At 36.3% G+C, this 22,866-nt stretch overlaps 2 protein-coding genes across 2 annotated transcripts in view; both read right to left on the bottom strand.

Annotated features, from left to right (window-relative positions):
* The window catches only part of LOC107664501 (E3 ubiquitin-protein ligase pellino homolog 2), a 61,816-nt gene extending 57,659 nt beyond the window's left edge, over positions 1 to 4,157 (bottom strand). Inside the window, exon 1 of the mRNA XM_016455088.1 lies at positions 3,854 to 4,157. Within this exon, the coding sequence (XP_016310574.1) occupies positions 3,854 to 3,930 (77 nt within the window). The 5' untranslated portion in view covers positions 3,931 to 4,157. The remainder of the gene's footprint in view (positions 1 to 3,853) is intronic.
* Positions 4,158 to 20,544: 16,387 nt separating this feature from the next.
* LOC107664460 (kinectin-like) overlaps positions 20,545 to 22,866 on the bottom strand; it is a 39,212-nt gene continuing 36,890 nt past the window's right edge. Inside the window, exons 35-36 of the mRNA XM_016455029.1 lie at positions 21,685 to 21,795; positions 20,545 to 21,362 (exon numbers count right to left, since the gene is read on the bottom strand). Of these exons, the coding sequence (XP_016310515.1) occupies positions 21,324 to 21,362; positions 21,685 to 21,795 (150 nt within the window). The 3' untranslated portion in view covers positions 20,545 to 21,323. The remainder of the gene's footprint in view (positions 21,363 to 21,684; positions 21,796 to 22,866) is intronic.

Genomic DNA, 22,866 nt, shown 5'->3' with positions numbered 1-22,866 from the left:
ATAGTGAGACGCAGAGGCCGAAAATCACCGCGAGCGTCACGCGTGCTTCAGTATTTGTGTAGTAAACAAAACTGCGTTTCCGCCATTCATACATACAGAGGCAAGCGGAACATGCAGGATTCATATTTAAACCGTCTTTTTGCATTTTAATATTCACAGACACTAGTTCATATCGCGATTCGAATTAAGTGGCAGTGGCTACTTTTGATTTATTCGTCCAAAATTGACGAATTCCGTGGCATTCTGCGCTATAGAGTAAATTAAGTTTTTATGAATAGACTCCACGATCCCATCCGCGTTTTCGCAGAAACCATATGGCCCTAGAAATGTAACCACACTTCAGAACATTTCGGCTTGCCCTGTGTGTTGTTTGAATGAGTTGCAGGGGTGACATCACGTCACAGGGTCTCTCTTTCTCTGTCTGTAGCGCATGCGCCCAGATGCGTTCTCAGGTACCAAAATTTGGCATGATTGATTTAACGTGAATCGGTACTCGGTAGTACCGACGCAAATTCGGTCGGTAACCTTAAAAGTACCGAGTTCGGTACCCAACCCTAACTATGACAGGTGCATAATAAAACTTTATTCACTTTACATATAAAACACAAACCACTCAACTGTAAACTTCTACTGATAAAGCTTTACAGTTATGTGATGGTTTGGGTCATGTGTTAACTTTTATGAGATTCTGAAATTATGTTGCCTTTTAAGTGCACCTGGGAAGCCTCTACCTTGAGTCGGACACTTATGATAACATCATGCATTTAATTTGGCAAAATAATGCAGATGTAACCATAACAAAACAAAATAATTATATTCTGAATAAAACTACATCTGAACTCAGAATGATGAAAATTATTCATTTAGGCGATCACCTAAGTTGCAGTCACATTGGTCCGCTTTTCAGCTAATTTTCCTGGTAAAATCACCTGGGCTCAAATCGACATCACCTACAACTTCACAACTTGGAAACTTGTGGGAATCCTTGAACTCGAGATGATATGCTTGTAAATATGACTGCCCAATCATTAATGTGCTCAGAAGTCACAATTATGATATTTTTTACATTAATCTTACAAAGGCTGTATGTCTCCGTCATATTTAAAATTATATTCTGCATTAAAAAAAAAAGAATAAGCATTTTCTTGAAAATTATTCCTCCAAGAAACTTTGTTTTATTCTACAAACGTTACATGATTTTATGTATTTATTTTAAAGGTATTATGAAGCTGCTGTGTTTTAAAACACAGGTTGTTAAACAAGGACCTACAGCCACCATAAGGATGTGAAATCAGACGACACTTGTTACGAAACAAAACATGACACTCAAATCAAAAACCACTATTATAAAAAAAAAAAAAAACATAGGAAATTCCAGAGGGACCCAGGGCGCCTGCAGCCAAGTTGGCCTACATATTGACGTCAAATTGGAGACTGAAACAAAGCGTTCTGTGCTCTTAGACAAGCTGCTCCAACAAAAACGTGTACCTCTGAACCCTTGAAATTCATCTCATTGCTGTTTTAGCCCTGTAAAGACTGACATATGGAATAATCAGAAATCTAAAATTTTGAAATGGAACATTTTTTATGGCTCATATACAGTAGTAAGGGAATATGGAGCTCCCATTTAAAGGCACAATATGTAAGATTTTTTTATTAAAATATCCAAAAATCACTAGAACAGTGTTATATATTTTGCTGACTTACATTATCCCAAATGTTTCGAAGAATGTTTAAATCCAGAGAAATAAGCAATTTTAACTAGTGACACGGACCGTGTCCATAGTGTCATTGTGTCGCCTGCCAATGACGTCATAACCCCTCGATTTCCGGTTTTGTTTTGTAGAAAACATGGAAACACCAAAGACGCTTTAATATGTTGTGTGTTTTAATAGACCGGTGATGACCGCACAGAGTAGCATTATAACAGAGCTTTCAAATGTATCTAGTATGATAAAACAGCACTGCTTTTTCCCCCACATACGCACGACCGGAAGCAGCGGAAGCGGTCGACTGTGGCATAATAAAAGCTCCGCTGCTTTCGAGCCGTGTGTCGCGCTCGTTCAGCGGCCTCATTTCGCTTCGACGGCTTTCAACCTCATCCTGCTTCATTCTAGTACGTTAATAAATCATTAGCTCATCCATGAACATGATTTCTGCCCGAGTCCCGTCGGATTGCATCGGCTGTGGGGATGAAGACCACAACTCCCATGATTCCACACTCAGTCACGTTGTCATCAAACTACGCCTTTGTCTATGTTTATTTTGAATATGCGCCCTCTAATGGCAAAAATTACATATTGTGCCTTTAAGGAGGAAGAAACACCAATTATATTCAGAGGCCCAAACTGAGCAAAAACATGTAATTTGGTGCCGATGCTGATAGAAATTGAGATAGCTCGTAATGTAAAACAATAAAATCTTCACAACATAAATTGCACATAAATATCAGTTGTCACTTTATAGCTCCCAATAATATGTCTAAGTAAGATGTGTTTAAATGTTTAGTTTTATTAATCAAAGCTATGCAGTTTTCGTGGAGGGCAAAACATATAATGCAATGCTGCCAATGCAATACAATGATGTCTGAGAGAAATAAACGTTCCTCAAAAGCCTGATCTATCATGTATGATATATTTTAACATTGACTTTTCTAAAAAAAATGATATACAGATAATCAAGTTGCTTCAGTCCAGTAAATGCTCATCTTAAATTACTACTAACAATATAAAAGTTAATCTTATGCCTGAGTTAAAAGTTAATCTTAAAATACCACAACCTGACACTGGACATTTTTACATTTAGTATAAACTATCAATCACATGGCAGCAGGCATGTAGCAGATTGTATACAACACTTCCTAGCAAATCTGTGATCTTGTTCATAATTTAAAAGCTTTACAAATGCATGTATAAAACATGACACAGTAGGCTTTAATAGGTTAAAAAAATATGAAGGTCTATAGCACATTTCAGATGCTTGAGGTTAAACATCTCTTGGGATTGGATGATTTTGATTGTAATGCCATCAATATGAATTCAGGATTCTGCTCATTTTGGATTGCCCTTATCTGACACATCCAAAGCATCTTTTAACTAATGAGGTAGAAAGCCAAAATATGCAGTGCTCCAGGAAAGGTTTGAAAAGCCCTGCTCTAGATCACTGAACATATGTGATTTACAACCCAGCAGAGCGAGGAGGGGGTATTGTAAATAGGAGACAGCCTCTTTGCTCAGTCACAGAAAGAAGGGGGAACAAATAACTTTAGTGGGCTGCTTCCGCCCTTCATCTCGTTATGACTTCCCGCACTGATGATGAACGATCCCGATGAGAAGGTCCCATCCAAACCCAAACGCTGGTGCCAAAATCCGAGTGTTGAGGATTAAACCAATTCACAGCCTAACCATCCACCCCCATGATAGAACAAAATGCACATCACGTTTAAAAACCGTGTTTCTAAGACATCAGGAAATCACTTTAGAGGATGATTTTTCGTGCATAAAAATAATGAGTGCCTAAATGTAGTTATTTGACTGGCTCGTGCTAGCTTACAGACAGCGCTCGCTACAGCGCACGTGTTTCATTTGTGCAGTAACGTGAGCGCGTGAATTATAAGAGCTGGGAGGTCTGGCACACCAATATCAAGTGTGTAAACAAACTACTATTTCCGTAGTCTCCAAAAACGCAGTTATAAACTAAACAGCGGTTTGAAAATATATTAAAGAGTTTCTGAAGAACCCTATTGGGAGATTATAAAAGGAAACTTCGAAACAGCAAATAATAGAACCAAAATCGCGTGAACTCGTCAATATTGGACACACATGAGGAAAAATAGCTGCGCTTATGGACTCACCCCAAAACCACCAGTTCGCCGTACTTTACTGGCTCTTTGGTGGGCGCACAGTGCTCCTCTTGACCCGGTGAAAACATGAGGCTTTTCAAACAACACCCTCTCAATTACACGATCAATCCAGCGACGAAAAGGGAAAAGACTTCAAAGGACGCTCCTAACTGCCATATTTCCCATTTACCTGCTCCCGAGTACTTTTCAGAAAAGAACAAAGTCAGTGAAATCCTACATCCGAGAGAGATTTAAGAAATAATGATAATAATAAATCCTTATGTCTCGGGCATATTTCATTATAGGAACAGCGAGTAACTTAATAAGAAAAACAGTACTAGTAGGGGGTGGACCGTACCATTCACTTAGAACGACTTTACGCGGGGAAGCACGCGAATAAACTTTCCAAATATTATAGTGAATATTCTCGTAGGATTATCATTAGTTGCTGTTTACTTGGAAACTTTTGAAGACTGTGTTGCCTCTGCATAATCTGTAATGGACAGTTTGATCCAGTGATATATTTCAACTTTTAAGCTAAAAAAAAAAATGCACCCCCTCTAACGGCACAATCCAACACAACGGCGGTCTGAGGCGGCACCTTCAATCATGTAAACAAAAGCTGAAACTTACGATATATTTAAAGTAATACACTTGATTTTTCGATTTGGGTACACTTTACGTAAATAATAATAATAGTTTGAAAAAAATACATTTTTATTTCTTTGTAAGTGTCACTCATATAGTGCAATAACAGTAGCCCGCGTATCAGTAACGTTAATCATCAATAGGCTAAATGTGTTTGCGTTTCCACTGATTTAAAACAGCACACCAAAATCTCTACATTTTAGTGTAGGCTATTATACAGGCACGTTCATCCAAAACAAAAGGTCTGTCATCATTTACTCACCTTCACGTCAAAGGTAAGCTATATAACTTTTTCTTTTTTTCTGCAGAACACAAAAGAAGATATTTTGCAGAACATTGTGATCCTAACAACATTAGACCCCTTTGACTTTCATTGTACATCTTAATCTATCTTTAAAACTATCACTTTAATTGCAGCTATCATTTTTGTAATATTCTGAGTGGGATTTGCCTTTACAAATAAATGATTTTGACTTTCAAAAAGCCCATGTGGAGCCACAACATATGTAAATTAGGCAATTGGGTCTGAGAACCCAAAGGTTGTGGGTTCGAGTCTCGTACCGGCAGGGATTGTAGGTGGGGGGAGTGAATGTACAGCGCTCTCTCCCACCTTCAATACCACGACTGAGGTGCCCTTGAGCAAGGCACCGAACCCCCAACTGCTCCCCGGGCACCGCAGCATAAATGGCTGCCCACTGCTCCGGGTGTGTGTTCACGGTGTGTGTGTGTGTGTGTGTTCACTGCTGTGTGTGTGCACTTAGGATGGGATAAATGCAGAGCACTAATTCTGAGTATGGGTCACCATACTTGGCCGCATGTCACGTCACTATAGATTTTCACTATAGAATATAAACTGTTGACCCGCAATGCTGTAAATCATCACTGTGTTAAATGCCTTCAGTTCCATCACAGACATCATGCTGTTAACAGCTCAGTCCACACGAATGAGCCATTTGCTAGGAGTTTGCTTTTCATCCATACATGCCTTCACAGAAGCATTGAGAGTCTGTTTTAAGTTTGATGGCTTGATAATTAGGATTATAGATCTCTCACATCTGTATTTGAAACATTTTGAGACACTAAAAATGTGTATATTTCTGCTGAAGGCAAGACACCACAGGATTTTTTAACTAATAGATATTATCATACTTCCCCACTTGATTAATCATGGTACAATAAGACAACTCTTTTGTATTACAAGTTTTCTGAAATGTTGTTTAAATATGCAAATGTGGCATTATGTCATTAAATATGGCCTAATGTGCATACATTTTCAGAACATTAATCTAAAAAATGTATAATAACTGGTTCAATTTATGTATTTATTTAGACATATTGGAGTTAGTTTTTACATAGGCGTTTTTGGATATCCCTTTTTATCAGAAAGAGCAGATCTTTTTATCAGATCCTTTTTATTGGATATCTGCATAAATCTCAAAATACTGTCATAAAATATTCCAAATAGTTTAAGAATAAAATGTTATATAAATCAGGTAAATTATATACACTTGAAACCATTTTTTTTGGGTTCCCCAAATAACTATTCAGTGAACAGTTGTTATATTTTATATAGTTCTTTTTTTTTTTTTTGAAGAGCATTTTAATCATGAATCATAAAATTCTTGAATGATGAAGGTTCATGTTTATTTTTAATATTGTATGAACAAACCCCTCTGTTAAAATCTTCATAATATGGGAATAAAACTGTAAAGTTTGGTGTATGTAAGTGCTACTGAAGTGGAGATTTCTGAAAAAAAACCTGAAAAAAGTAAATTTCAGAGTCAATCTTTAAAGTATGTGTTATATTGAATCGATAAAGTGTAATATAATAAACACTTGTGTGTATGTATTGTTTTCTTTCCACTTGTCTGAACGAAGACGTGTTATGGAAGTAAAATAACCCAAAAGATTTGTTCACTGAAAAGGAACATTCTGTCACCATTTATTTTCTTTCTTGCATGGAACAGCAAATCAGATGTGAGGGTGAGTAAATGATGACAGAATATTGATTTGTGGGGAAACTGTTTTTAATATCAGTTTGAAAATGTCTCTCTTGCCATTCGTTCTTCCTTTGACAAATTGGAGTGTATGTTCTCATTTGAGTGCTTGTTGTCAGTTCACTTTCTCTAAATAATTGCATGCTAAAATAGTGTTGTCATTGATCACAGGTAGTGAGGCCTCCTAGTGTACTTTTGGCCAAACCTCCCGATCAGCTGTTAAACTCCTCTACTCCTCATGTACTTTGATGGCTGTTCAGTCCTTCACAGGTTCCTGCTGAATGTGTTACCTCCACACTTTTGTGAAGTCTTGTAATTAGCCCACACTGTCACCACAGTCCATCCAGAGCAGTTAGGTTTTTTTGGTGGGTGTTTTACCTAAAATAAATAATAAATAAATAAACAGAGCTCCAGAGCTTTGTTCAGTCATAATTACCTTAACCCACCATGCTTTGTCACAGCTGCAAATCCTTTATTTGTTCTGGAGTCATTATTTGTGACCCTGGACCACAAAACCAGTCATAAGGGTCAATTTTTCCGAAATTGAGATTTATACAATATATGTGACCCTGGACCACAAAACCAGTCATAAGGTTCAAATTTTCCGAAATTGAGATTTATACAGCATCTGAAAGCTGAATAAATAAGCTTTCCATTTGTTAGGATAGGATAGCCGAGATACAACTATTTGAAAATCTGGAATCTGAGGGTGCAAAAAAATCACAATATTGAGAAAATTGCCTTTAAAGTTATGAAAGTTATAAAGTAGTTATAAAGTAATCCAAATGAAGTTCTTAGCAATGCATATTACTAATCAAAAATTAAGTTTTAATATATTTACAGTAGGAAATGTACAAAATATCTTCATGGAACATGATCTTTACTTAATGTCCTAATGATTTTTGGCATAAAAGAAAAATTGATAATTTTGACCCATACAATGTATTTTTGGCTATTGCTACAGATATACCCCAGCGACTTAAGACTGGTTTTGTGCTCCAGGGTCACATATGGGTAAATTTCACAAAAATCTATCAAAAAAAGAAGAAAAAAAAAAAAGGAAAAATGTAGAAAAAAAGTGAATTATATTTTGTTTAAAGAATATGAAGCCTACATATATTATTTAAAAACACACACACACACACTTTGATATTATTTTTTGTACTGCCATAATGCTGATAGGAATGTGACTGAATAATGGGAATAACAAACAAGAAAAAATTGTAAAAAAAAAAATAAAAGATTTACGGAATATCCAGATGCTTAACAGTAATGCAAAGTTGTATATGGGGACAATGTGCTTGATTGTCATGAAATAATGTCACAGAAGCAAAACATAGGCTAGAAATAGGCTTCATTTTGATTTTACAATATATAGCTTATTTATTTATTTCATCGCCTTGCAATTGTAAGGTTCTATCTGCATTCTAAGCAGTTTTGAAATATTGACATAGATTTCAGTAGATAGAACCCTTTTTGTTTTCTCTAAAAAAGGCCCAAAATGTACACAGCTTACAGAAGAAACATCAAATAATGTAAATAAGTTGTCACAGAATAACAATATGTGAATAACAGATAGAACCTTATAATTCCAAGGTTGATCTATTTATTTATTTATTTACTTACTTTAATTGGACATGTTTTGAAATGTAATTTGGACACGAATTTCACCCCATACAGATTTTCTAAAATGCCACTGTCAAATTTATTTATATAGCAATATTTAAAACATGAGTTGACTGAAGTACAACAATGAATAAAGTGCCATAAAATAACAAAAAATTGACGATAAAGTAAAATGAAAATAAAACAGAAGAAATAGTAAACACTAAAATCATAAACAAATTTAAGAATGTCTCTATGACTTGTTCAGACGTTTGCGGTCAGTAAGACTTTTTAATGTTTTTGAAAGAAATAGCTTCTGCTCAATAAAGCCAAAATGTATTTGATCGTTTGAACAGTGGTGTATATTCTTAAATTTCACTTCTGCTTACCTCCCACTAATAAACAAACTAATAAACCAGATGTATGCCCATCTTTATACAGAGGCTCTTTTTAAAAACACATTCATTTTGAGAGAATTTTAATTAAACATCTATAGAACATCCCAGATCTTGTAATTAATTACTGCAACACTAATCTGTTTTTAAACAGTTAGTTGCACGGTAGGTGCGTCCAAAAATCTGCTTCTATTGTTCTTACATTATGCCACTTCTGAGTAAACAAACACAAGATTTTGTTTTGCTTAGTATGTTGATGAATAACATGCCGTGTCAATGACTTAAATATTTCTCAATTTCACCAACATGCTGACAGCATCCAATGAGCACATGTGTGTTGCGTATGGGCAGAGGTTTTTTTATGAATTAGTCAACCCCTCTCCCACCCTCCACGTGCTTGGATGAAGGATCAAAGACTTGGTCGCTCATTCCATCTTGATGGATAGCAGATGCAAAGAGCTGCTGTTCCTGAAAGGCATGTGTCTGGTTTAGATCTTTGTACTATGAGAATATAACTGCATGAACAAAAGAGAAATTAGTAGGCATGACGTATAAGAGAATGATTGCGCAACTTAGACAAGAGTCAAAATCTGGACCGAATCATGATTTCGTTTTCTTTCATAATGCATAAACACTACTCAGGATCAGTGTTGGGGAAAGTTACTTTTAAAAGTAATGCATTACAATATTGCGTTACTCCATAAAAAAGTAACTAATTACGGTACTTAGTTACTTTTTATGGAAAGTAATGCGTTACTTTACTAGTTACTTGAAAAAAGTAATCTGATTACGTAACTCGCGTTACTTGTAATATATTACCCCCAACACTGCTCAGGATGATCTGAAGAAAACATTGCAATGCTAGTTTATTTTGTGGGTGGTTGTCAGGGAGTTGTTTTGCTTACTTTTAAGGTGCTTTTTAGTGGCCTAAGATAGGGATGCACGATATTGGATTTTTGCCGATATCCGATATGCCGATATTTTTCAACTCATTTTGGCCAATACCGATACCAATATATTTCCTTTTGTTTGGAAACAACACCAAGTCTCTCCTGTGCAGAAATGATAAGCAAAATATTTTTAATTTTGGTTAGTTTTTAACAAGAACTTAATTGTTAGAATTAAACAATAATGAAGGTTTTTTTACAGTACATTGAAGCTTTGAAAATAACTATAAATAAACTATATATCAATTGCTGCATTTCCCGCCCCCCCAGAAAGATGCAGTGTTAACCCAAAAATGTTATTTTAAGATTTAACATTTGTAGATGGTCTAAAGCAAAATTTGTAGATGATCTAAAGCAAAAGAGTTGTAAAAATTCTGAAAATCTTTCAGAGCTCATAATTTGTATTAAAAATACAACATATTACACATTAATGAATAAATCAGTATATATAAAATTATTTAATTTACAAGTGTCATGTTTCTGATTTTTTTTTTCATGTACTGCTATAGATTCTGACCTTTAAATCAAAACATACTCACTATTTTATGACATCAATTACTGCTTTATTTAATCAGAAACAGTCTAAATGTTATTTGTGTAGGCTATTTTACTTTTAATTTAATTAGAAGTAGGCCAACAGCACCCCCTACAGATTAAAACTCCTTACTGAACGGGCTTTAGGACCCGGGGGAGGCTGTCACTGCAAGTGCTATTACTGTTTACTCTATCATACACCAAACGCTTCATTCTGTATGTGCATTCACAGATTAAATGCAGTGATCCAAACAGTCAATCTAATCATCAAGACAAAACTTTGCTTCAAGAAGAAGCCACACTGCTGACATGATCTAATCACTAGCACACCCTGAGCACATGTGAGTTAACGCATTCCTCTTATCGGCAAGACATATCGGCATAATTTTTCATATTGGGCCCATGCCGATATTTACATTTAAAGCCGTTATCGGCCGATTCCGATATCAGTCCGATAATATCGTGCATCCCTAGCCTAAGACAAAGATCCCTAGCGCTGAAGAACTCATTGTCACCAGTTACATTTTTGTAAGTTTCAAAAGAATGTGTATGACTAACTGTTCGAATTCACCGTGACTGATTCTACCACAGCAGAGTCAGTAAATGATGTTGTTGTTACTCAACCTGTGTAAGTCTATCAGACTGTGAGAGCTTCAAGAAGATCTTTGAGGACTTTGACTCATGTAAGTTATTGCTTCAGGTCAGAGGAGTAATGTCACGCTCTGCGTTCATGTGTTATTTTACACCACTTCCAAAATGGACACCTAAAATAGGAAAACCCTGTTTAGCCTCCTCTGATGATCAATGGTTATGTTCATAAATGGAATATATTTCCATACTATCCTTACTATATCTGCAGTATGGATGTACCATTGTGAAAAAGAAGTACACTTTAGCATACTTACATAAATAATATACCTTAAAAGTGTGAATCGAATGTATTGTTTTCGGACACTTATGCATGTTATTTCAAATTAAATGAAACTGTATTATAGTTTGAATTTATAATAAATGCAATTAGTTCAACTTCAGAGTGATTTTTGACCCACTCAAGCAGGAATTTCATAATTCTGTTGTCTTTAAAATAGAGTATAGAGTAAAATAGAGTAAAACTATTAATTTGACACTATTACATTTTAAAACATCTACCTGTGTCATGACAGTGCACTCTTTTTAAGTACTTAAACACACTACAAGTGCACATTTAATACAAGTTTTTTGACCCACTCAAGCAGGAATTTCATAATTCTGTTGTCTTTAAAATAGAGTATAGAGTAAAATAGAGTAAAACTATTAATTTGACACTATTACATTTTAAAACATCTACATGACATGTCATGACAGTGCACTCTTTTTAAGTACTTAAACACACTACAAGTGCACATTTAATACAAGCACATATCTTTTACACAAGCGTATACTGTGCATAGTGTGGTAAAACATTTGAAAAAGAGTGCAATGTGCAACAGAGAAAACAGTGATACTGTGATATAATACAGTGTATATTATAGTACTGACTTCTTGTAATGAATTGGAAAGGTCACAATTCTAGGAGGAATCAACTTTTTAATACCCACCTAAATAGATAATCAATCTCGACCACACCAACCAGAAAAAAATATATACAGGGAAGAAGCATTTGTTCTCTTTTAGTTAACTTTTATATTTTCCATATTATCACATTGGCTAGGCCTACATATCAGTCCCATTGGATTATTATGGTAAGCTATAAAAATAACTAGGATATTTTGCTTTCATGGTGGCAAAGCAAACAGCCTAATGGCTATATTGAAGTAATGATTCATTCAGTACATGAGTCACATGCTGATTCAGAAGCCACACGGATTCAGTTTCATTCAGTGAAGAATTCATCAGACTGATTCAAACCTTTAGCTTTGTCCGAAATTGCCCCATATACCCTTATATAGCCAGGCCTAGTGCATTCATTTATAGTACAGCCATATTGTAGTTGTGTCTGAAACCAGTAGACATTATCGTGTGCACTCATCCGATGCACGAGTCCGATAATGCACTGGGCGATTGCAGGTAAAGTGGGCCACTTTTTGTAAAACGTGTGATTTATATACCTAGATGTTTTTTATTTTATTTTCTTTATTACTTTTGTTAACTTTAATGTCCAGCTATAATATTTCAATTTGAATATGGTTCATATAAAGTGTTATTTGCATGGTATATACCAATAAACATTTTTAGATCATGCACTCCAGAAAAACATCTTTTCAGGTAAAGTGGGCCATCCCTTATTTATCAAAAATTATTCTGCATCTTAATTAAAAACACACAATTAACACATATTATCAGACAAAAATATTTAACAACATATTTAACAAATCCAAAAATATACAACCAACAGGTTATGAGTCAAATAAATCATGTGTAAATCCTCATCTCAATTCATGTGTGAAATTCCAAACAACTGAAAGATCATGTTGTGTTGACGTTAAATTTGATGAATATCAGAATTTTCAGAAATCGGAATATTAACTAAATGAACTCTACAATATGTTAAAAATGTGACTATAACACAAGCAACAACAAATAGTCTAAAAATAATGAACATTTAAAATAACCATATGTAAAAATGTTTTTCTGTCTGTTCTCTAAACACTTTAAACGAACTTTAATTGTGTCCATACTTTAAAGCTTTATATTCTGCATCTACATTTTGCTCCTCTCATCTTTTCTTCATTCCACATACTGAACTGAATGCCTTGACTTCCTTTCTATTCTCTCTTTCCTTTCTTCCATCTCTGACTGGAATTTCCTGACTGTAGACATGTTTCTGTTTTCTAAAAAAGTCAATTATACGTGTCAACTATAAAATGACCAGTGAATGTCAGTTTATTTAATGAATTTGTGTATAATAACTGAAGGTTAAAGCCCAGTCAGTCAAAGTGGGCCAGCAATATTTAAACACCTTAGAAGAAAACAAATTTTTTTTAACATTTTGTTCTTTATTCCCTTTTAACTTTGGAAACAAAAACAGCAGGACCTGTCCCAATAACATTTGTTTCTGTGTATCTGTGTAGAATGGAGTGCTGCAGCTGTTACAGTATGTCAACTCCCAGATGATTAATTTGCCATGGGTTCAAGAGTTTACGGGGTTTTATAATGGGGTTTTTCCAATTCATGAATAAAATAAGGTCTGTGGCAAACATAACTTGGCGAAACTTTGGCGTTTTGTTGTACAACGTAAACTGCACACACTCACACCCCAAACGGTCTAATCCACCTTTTTTTTTCAAAGCGGAAGTAAGCCATTTTCTGTAAATGTGCGAGACTTCCGGTTCAGTAGCCGCGGTAGGGAAATAACGAGAAGAATAACAATGTGTAGTAAAAGGTAAAACTGTTTGCACTACTAACCAATTGAGATAATACATTCAAATAATATGTTAAGACACACCAATATCAAGCAGCATAACGAGCTGTTTTGTACAGCTAAAAATAGCTGGATGCTGATGACACCGGAAACGAGACACATTAAATTTCCCGGCGCTCTTACGGGAAAAATAAGGTGGAGTTTATTATAAACACACGTTTTTAAAAATAAACATAATTTGCGTTTTAAGTATGGATGCGTGTAATTTACATTGTAGAACAAAACGTCCAAGTATCGTAAATTTATATTTACGTCAGACCTTATTTTATAGGAAAATCTAGTGGGAACCCATGGCGAATTATTCTTCTGGGTTTTGATGTCATAGCTGCAGCACTCTATCAGACTGATCATTGGTGTGAACAGGTTTTAAGTTGCTATTTTAATAATTATTACACAGCAAGCACAAACTACGCAAAGCAGCAACCCTTGCCTTGAGTTAGTGAAAACTTTGTAACAATTCTTTAAAAGAACCAATTAATTTGTCCGTAAATCCGACTACACAGATCTCTACGTTTTTTTTTTCTTTTTTTCCCAACAGATAATAACAGAAAAACAATTGTCACGATGTCCAGCTGGAGTGCCCACAAGCTTCTCCAGAGGGCACTCCATCCAGAACCTTTACCACTGTCTCACAAACTCCATTTCCCATAACACCCCATGCCTAGGAACTGATTGCATACACAGCTGGTTCCAATCAGGAGGACTATTTAAGACACACAAACACATCGCAAAGTCTTGTTTCACTGCTAGCGGATATTACTGAGCGTTTCTTTCCATTGCCTTGCCTTGTTTTTGACCTTGGACTGTTTCTCTGTTTATTGTGATTGCTTGCTGCCTGCCCTGACCATCACTCGTTTTGGATTACTCTTCTGCTTTGCCGTGGATATTACTGTTTGCTGGTGTTGGAACCTGCCTGTTTGGATTACGCACTATTTTAATAAAAGCTTGCACTTGGATCTCTGTTGTCACGCTCTCGTTCGTTACAGAAGACTTTGCCTACCACAGATCCAGCAGCTTTATAAAACACCAGATCACCATGGATCCAGCATCACGCCTCATTCGGCCTCCATCAAGGTAATCGCTCCATTGAAGAATATGTGGCAGACAGACTTTGGATTGCAACTGAGTGGATCTGCTTTCACCGTGGGTGTCGTGGAGAAGGAACACGGCACTAAACCAGAGCCAGAGTCTGCTCACATGTCTGCCAAGCCATAGTTTGCTAACATCATGTCTGCTACCCCAGGGCTTGCTCACGTCACGTCTGCTAAGCCACAGCCTGCACACGTCACGTCTGCTAAGCCACGTCTCCGTCCCTCCCCCTGTTCCGCCTCCGCTCCACCTCCCTCCTGGACTTATTTCTGTTCTGTTTTAAGAGCGTCTGGAAGCCACTCCTTAAGGGGGGGGGCTATGTCACGATGTCCAGCTGGAGTGCCCACAAGCTCCTCCAGAGGGCACTCCATCCCGAACCTTTACCATTGTCTCACAAACTCCATTTCCCATAACACCCCATGCCTAGGAACTGATTGCATACACAGCTGGTTCCAATCAGGACTATTTAAGACACACAAACACACACCATATCGCAAAGTCTTGTTTCACTGCTAGCGGACATTACTGAGCGTTTCTTGCCATTGCCTTGCCTTGTTTTTGACCTTGGACTGTTTCTCTGTTTATTGTGATTGCTTGCTGCCTGCCCTGACCATCGCTCGTTTTGGATTACTCTTCTGCTTTGCCGTGGATATTACTGTTTGCTGGTGTTGGAACCTGCCTGTTTGGATTACGCACTATTTTAATAAAAGCTTGCACTTGGATCTCTGTCACGCTCTCGTTCGTTACAACAATCAACAACAGTGAGAAGAAAAATAACAACTGCCAGGGAAAGAAACAAAAAACCATAAAAAAATACAATAAAATAATAAAAATACATGCATAAAACTCATAACAATAATGATGAAAAAATAACATTTATAATAAATGCCCATGGGCAATCTTTTAATAAGCACAAGTTTTCTTTGCTTTTGCATTTTCAGATAGGCCAACAAATTTTTTTTTGTGTGTGTTTTTGCATATAACACCAAGAGCGCCAGAAAACACTTCTTGTGGTGTGTCATGTCAGAAATATGTAAGTATTATGCCCACCATGTAAAGTTATGCCCACCAACAAACTTAATTGAATATATAAGCACCACCATTCTAGTATTTGCAATGCACAGCTATTTCCACTCTGCGACCCACATTTTGAAAACCACTGCTCTGGAGTGTCATGGTGTAGCTGTAGCATTAAGATGTCCACACAAAAATGACAGGAATAGCAGAAAGACACTAATAAGAAGGGGAAGTCCACACACTTTTTGGATATACAGTATATGGGGTTTATCTACTACTTGTCACTACTTAACCTCCATGCCAGTGTATGATGGTAAAATGTCCATATGATAATGTCACAGACAGAGGCGGGTCTGAGATCAGCTGATTGTAGGATGACACAAGGAGGGAATGGCTGGAATGTGTCTGCTGACCTCAGAGCCGCACAAAAGTTTTCTTGTTATCCTTTAATTTGTTCTTCACCCTTAATTAAAGTCTAAATCATTGCAGCCTTGTGAAGAAAAACAAAAGTAAGTGAAAATGTGTGATGTAGGCTACTTTGAATTTAAAGCATTGTGTGAACATTAAGCGCGATTAATTTAAAGGGACAATTCACCTGAAAAATGAAAACGCACCACCCTCACGTTGCATTCGGTTACCAGGTTCTTAAATGTAAAGGAGCAGCTTGGACATTCTACGCAATAACTCATTTTTTATGTTCCATAGGTAGAAAAATGATAGGCCTACTTGGTTTGTCTTATGTGAGGCTGATTAAGTAGATGCTAATTATAAATAATCAATCTTTTAAAAAGAAGTAAAGAAGTCTGATATTACAACTATTTGTCTGTTTTGGTCTTTCATAGAGATGAGCTTAATCATGCGAAATGATGGGATTGTGTCACAGCCTTAATGAGTTCTTTCCACCTAGATTGCATCCAGATGACTGCTAGTAAGACATTTATTAAATTATGACTGCCCCCTGCTGTATAGTGTACAACTCATACGCACTTTCTGAAAACTAAACCAAAAAATCAACCCATTCAAAGCTAAATGTTTAAAAATAAATATATACAGCAATCTTTAAAGTTTTTGGCAGTGGTTTTTGGGTGGTCAGTAGGATTATTTTAAATAAATTACTTTTATTTAGCAAGGATGCATTAAATGACGGAGTTTTACACGATTAAAAAAATAAAAAAATAAAATACTTTTTCAAATCAATGCAAAAAAAAAGTGTGTTTCCACAAAAATATTAATCAGCATTTTCAACATTGCAAACAGTAAGAAATATTTATTGAGAAGCAAATCAGCATGATTTCCGAAGGATCGTGTGACACTGAAGACTGGAGTAATGATGCTTTGCCATCACAGGAATAAATGATATTATTAAAATTTTAATAATATTTTACAATATTACTGTTCAATTCAAATCAAATAATTGCAGTGTTTGAGAAAATAAGATTTTCAAAAATAAATACATAAAATATTTTAGATTTTATAATGTATATTTAATTTCTATTTCCTTTTTACTATAGAACTATAAAATACACTCTCCATATTTAAAGGGGTCATCGGATGCTAAATTTACTTTTGTTGTTGTTTTAACATAAATGTGTGTTGGAAGTGTGTATACACATCCACCCTATAATGATAAAAATCCACCCAGTGGCACAGCCCCGCCCTAGCGCCACTGCTTTTAGGTGATTCACACCGCGCGCCTGTATGTTGCTCTGCATAAAACTAGGCTACCCAAACATTGGGTTACATCATGTCTGACCCAGGAGCTGGGAAGCACAAAAAGTACCCAAATACTGAAAAATATAACCCCCAAAAAAATGGCTCAACCCAGCATTTGGGTGGAAAAAAATAAGGATTTTTTTTAGAGCGTAAATCTAAATGTTGATAAACATTATAAACCTAAAACAAATCGCCTAAAAGGCCTATAAACAATTGATATTATGGGGGAGGGGTCAAGCAACACAAGCAAGCAACACGCAAACGCAAGAGTCATGCAGGTGAACATCAGTCAATTCACTATAGAGAAAGTGAAAGTAAAAAAACTGACGGAGCTTTCTAACGCTGCATTAACGGCGCATATTCTCGGAGACAACGAGAGACAATTGTATAAATTAATAGACCTGTAAAAAAAAAACCTTTTTAAAAACATTTTCAATAAGGATTAAGCTAATAGCCTAAATTTTAATTATCCTCACAGCGCGCCATGCGGTTTTTGACGCGTTGTTTTGACAATATCTCTGGCTATTGTTCACACATGATACAACGCATCTCCGTCTCTGCAGTCATCTCAACCTAATTCTAGCAACAGGAAATAGACAGACTATTTTACCCGCAGATTTTTTTTCTCTGGTGCTGTTTTGTGGTGTTGGTAAATTCACCATTTAATTTTGAGTTAAAATATGTTGTTGTAACGTGTGTTACCGAGATTATAACGAGTATAATATTACCCCAATTTTATTAGTAATGAGTTGTATTACTGCGTTACAGCCAGGGGAAGTTCTAGAATTTCATCTTCAGGGGGGCTTAGCCCTTAGAGAGACCATTAGATACAATGATACAAATAAACCTAAATAATTTTATTATATCTTATTACCTAAATAAACTGTATTTTACTGTGCTTATGAAAACCGTATTACTGTATGAAGTAAATATACACAATTGCGTATTAAAGTTACAGAAGTTACTTAGTTAAGAGCAGTGAGTGATGCTCTGTTTTTCTTTTGTTGTTTGATTAACATTATTAGCCTAATATAAGAAATGCATGGATCCGTTATACTGACACGCATCCAATATTTTCTTAACTGTTTATGTTTAAAGGGGTCATTGGATGCAAAATTCACTTTACATGTTGTTTGAACATAAATGTGTGTTGGAAGTGTGTGTACACATCCATCCTATAATGAATAAAATCCACTCAAGTTTTTTTTTTTTAAATCCCTATTTTAAAATCCCCTTTCTCAAATCAGGCTGTTCTGAGATTCCTGACAGAATGACGTAGTTCTGCACAGGCCCCTCCCACGATAGTTGATTGACAAGTCTGTCTTACCTTAAGACCCGCCCTGAGTAAGCTGAGAGCTGTCCCCATTGTGTCGACTCCAGTGCAGGGGAAGACAAGAACGTCTCAGATTAAGCGATTGAGTTGTTTTGTTGCTGGATGTAATAATGAACATAGCAGTTGTCATTTACTCCCGACATCTGAGGCGCAGAGAATTAAAGTTACTTTCGTTTTTGAAAGGAATGTGCCGATCTCCGATCTGCCTAAAAGCGTTTAAGTTCACGTGAATCATTCACGATCCAGCTTTTTCTACAGAAGTGAGTATAAGGGTTTTTTAATGAATCTTTGCAAATCGCCTTTCCTAATATGTGCTAGTTAGCAAGTTTCGCAGCTGAAGTTTACAGTCTGCTCGTCACCCCACAGAAGAGAGGGGCGGGGTCAGCAGAGCTCATTAGCATTTAAAGCAACACGGACTAGAACGGTGCTGAAAACAGAGCTGATTGACAGGGTAAAAAGTGTTTTGTACACTACCATTGAGAAATTTTAACCAAAGTATGTTATAGACTTTTCATTAAGACCCTAAAGAATCATATCAACTTGTGGAAAATGGGCATCCGATGACCCCTTTAAATAATTAAAAAGCATCATAAAATGCACCATAGATTGAACAAATATTATTCATTAAAATTATATCTGCCGAATGCGTAAGTGATGTTAGTTTGTTTTAAAATAAACTTTTTCCTCCTAAAACTGTAGCCTTTTAATATTTTGCCAGCCAACTATTCCTGTGTGCAACACATTTACCATGCCACCAAATAGCTTTGAAAATTGATTGGTTCACAAAAGTAAAGCGCAATCAGTTATTGTTATGCCTTACCATTTCAAGATAGGAAATGACAGAAAGAAAGAAATTAAAGGTGCAGTAGGAGATCTTGGAAAATGCTAACTTTAGCCTGATAGCACTGAAAGCGAACGTCCCACTCTCCCTGCCACGCCCCCTGAACGCACATACGCTGACAGACCAGAGTACCAGAGACAACATTACAATAGGCTACATCAGCGGTTCCCAATTCCAGTCCTCACGCCCCCCACCCTCGCTCTGCACATTTCATATGTATCTCTTATCACGTGCGACGTTTGTTCTATTCGACCGTAAGTGCCCTGCGAAGTGGACATCACCGGATATTCTGCCATGATTCCAGTTCGAAGCGAGCGAATATGTTCCATACAAAGGGCATTAAAGTGTGCGAGACGTGAATTTAAATAGTATTTATTTACAGAGGTATATAATATCACACTTCACACTTCTCTAGTAAGTTTCGTCTGTGTGTGAAGACAGTGGCGTAGGTGTATTATGTCACACTTCTCTAGTAAGTTTCATCTGTGTGTGAAGATGCTGCGCAGCGCAAATCCGTGAAGGAATGTTCCGAAGTGAAGTAAACTTCCAACGGATTTCCCCTGCTCAGGGAGTAGGGAGCAACGAACACTGTGTAGGGATCATATCTATGGGAACACAGTTCATGCACGTAGCTCACTTCTAACGAGCTGGTTATCTGAATCGGGTGTGTAAACTATGCGAGACATGCAAAATATGCAGAGCGGGGTGCCGCGAGGACTGGAATTGAGAACCGCTGGGCTACATCATGTGTCATTCACCGGTGAGAAAACTTTATAGTAGTTAGTAAAAGTACTACAATACCAGGAAGGAAGATCGGGTTATTGATGTTTGTCTGCCATTCTCGCTGTCTGCACAGCGTGCTTGAATGCGCTGATGATGTATCCTGTCTGCGTGAACAGGGTGCGCAGAGGTATGCTAATACATACGTTGACAGGCAGGTAGGAAAGCCAATTAAAACGCTCGGACCGAGCGTTTTGATTGGACGAACATGTCTTGGTCCTACGCCTTCCACAGAATATATAAATACAGATAAATACATTTAGACCACTTAACTTAATGATTGCTATCGGGATGAGAAGAGATTTCAACCAGCATAACAAAATGTTTCTGAAGACAATCACCTATTGCACCTTTAAGAAAGAAAGAAAACACTGTTATAAAAACAAAAAGGAGGCCAGACTGCATTTTTAATCAAGCATCCCTTTTACTACCAGTCATCTGTTTTACAAAAAAATGAAATATCAGTGTTAATGAAATTAGCAACAGTATAGAGTGTGATAAGAACAGATGAGGAGGATGCCTCTGTCTGAGCAGCACTTAAAGAATTGCTTGCAGTGGTGTTTAGCACAGATTTAACCCGTCTTTCACCCACGATACCGCAATATGTCCCTCATTACAACAGGCCCCCAGGAAAACAAATACTAAATTGAGCATAATTAGTCAGGAAAAGCATTTATTGGTTTAAAACTGATCTCTTGCATGTGCCTCTGAATTTAAGGGTTTCAAGACAAGAGCTGAAAACACAAAGTGAGTGTCAGTAGATCATAACAGTTATTTTATTTTTAAAACAACACAAATATCCTCAACGCTCTTTATATGAAAGGATAAAAACCTCTCTGGTCAACAAAAAAGTAGTATTCAAAGTATTCGGACTGAAAAAGGGTCAAATGAAACGTGAACGAGTCTAACCGTCTCGTCTATCGGATGCCTTTGCTCTGTATGTCTACTGAATATGAGGAATGCCACAACATTAGAAAGGATCCGGTTCACTGAGTGCACATCGTCGGGGTCCTGCTGGGAGAACGAGACCCCAGGCTGGAGTGTGCTGGGATTGTGGATTGGTTTAACTGGAGATCACATGGTCGATCCGGTGCAGTAAACAGGGCTGGAATCTGACGGTGGGTTATTCTGGTATGACGTCATGTGGCTTTATGAGAGCACATCGAAGGTTTCCTCGGTTTCATTACAGTTTATAATTAGAGTATAATTTATCTCCATCATCCTGAAACAAAAAGACAATAAGGCACTTGTTTACCATAACTGGGAACTAACATTAGCAAATAGAGTAGCCAACAGAATGCTCAATAAATGTACAGTAATCAGATTCATTGGAAATTGATTTCCTGTGAACTACAGTAAATATTTATAATGCTTTTATATTATGTAAGAAAAAGCATATATAGGCAATGTTGGCTAAAAAGCCAAGTGTAAAATGTGTAACATTGGTCGTATTTTTTAAATGCTGTTTAGCTACAGTGATTTGATCTAAGAAACACTAGAATACATTTTAAAAAAAAAAACAACAACAAAAAAGTGGATCCTACCCTTTCATTTCCCTTGGTAAGCTGTCTGTTGACAGACTGAAGCAGTTCTTGTAGTTCCTGTACTGTCTGATTCAACCCTGCAGTCATCTTCTCCTTACGGTCAATCTCCTCCTAAGAACACGAGTCAAAAGACTGCATAAGTCAGGCAGACATTTTTTAAATGTCAAAATTTTCCAAAGACTAAACCCAATAACCACACTTGCAGTGTTAATATATGCAGAGTTTTTATTAATATTTTTGTTTTTATATTTTCATTTTCATTCCTGTTAAGTTTTTTTATATAGCTGTATACCAAGTATAGTTTTATTATATATTACATTTAGTTATATATTTTATAGTCTATATATTTTGTATTCATATTAATTTCAGTTTTAGTTTTAACTAGATGGTTTCATCAAGTTCAACTTTTTTTTCATTACATTAAATGTCTTTACAGTTTTCATTATAGTTCACTATAAAACCCAGTACAATACAGCTTGCTTTTCTCAGCCATTTTGCAATAAACTTCAAACTATCATTTTCATTCATGTAGAGTTCAGCCATAATCACTGATATTTAAGAAAACAATATTTATTTATTTAGAGTGCTCATATAATACACACACACACACACACACACACACACACACACACTACTGTGCAAAAGTTTTAGGCCATTAGTATTTTCACCAACAAAAAATGGTTTAAAGTCAGTTTTTTCTATCTTTTGCTGTAGTGTGTCAGTAGGAAATATCAGTTTACATTTCCAAACATTAATTTAGCCATTAATTGTAATAATCCAGTGAGATTTTTGTCTGACAACAGCCAGTGCTCCTCACAGAGATCTGATCTCTTCATCATCATCAGTCTGTCTGGAATGACATGAAGAAACAGAACAAACTGAGACAGACTAAATCCAGAAGAACTGTGGCAACGTCTCCAAGATGCTTCAAGAAAGTAAAATCTATTAAATTTTCATTATTTCTTGAAAGCATCCTAATTTTACAGCATTTCTATACAAGTGCCTAAAACTTTTAACAGTACTGTAGCTTTGCAGGAAGGTCTCTTGAAGCATCTTGGAGACGTTGCCACAGTTCTTCTGGATTTAGTCTGTCTCAGTTTTTTCTGATACTTCATGTCATTCCAGACGGACTGGATGATGGTGAGATCAGATCTCTGTGTGGAGCACTGGCTGCTGTCAGAC

This window comes from Sinocyclocheilus anshuiensis, unplaced genomic scaffold (assembly GCF_001515605.1).
Source record: "Sinocyclocheilus anshuiensis isolate Anshui unplaced genomic scaffold, SAMN03320099.WGS_v1.1 scaffold167, whole genome shotgun sequence".
Taxonomy (NCBI): domain Eukaryota; kingdom Metazoa; phylum Chordata; class Actinopteri; order Cypriniformes; family Cyprinidae; genus Sinocyclocheilus; species Sinocyclocheilus anshuiensis.
This window is presented reverse-complemented; position numbering and strand designations above follow the sequence as displayed.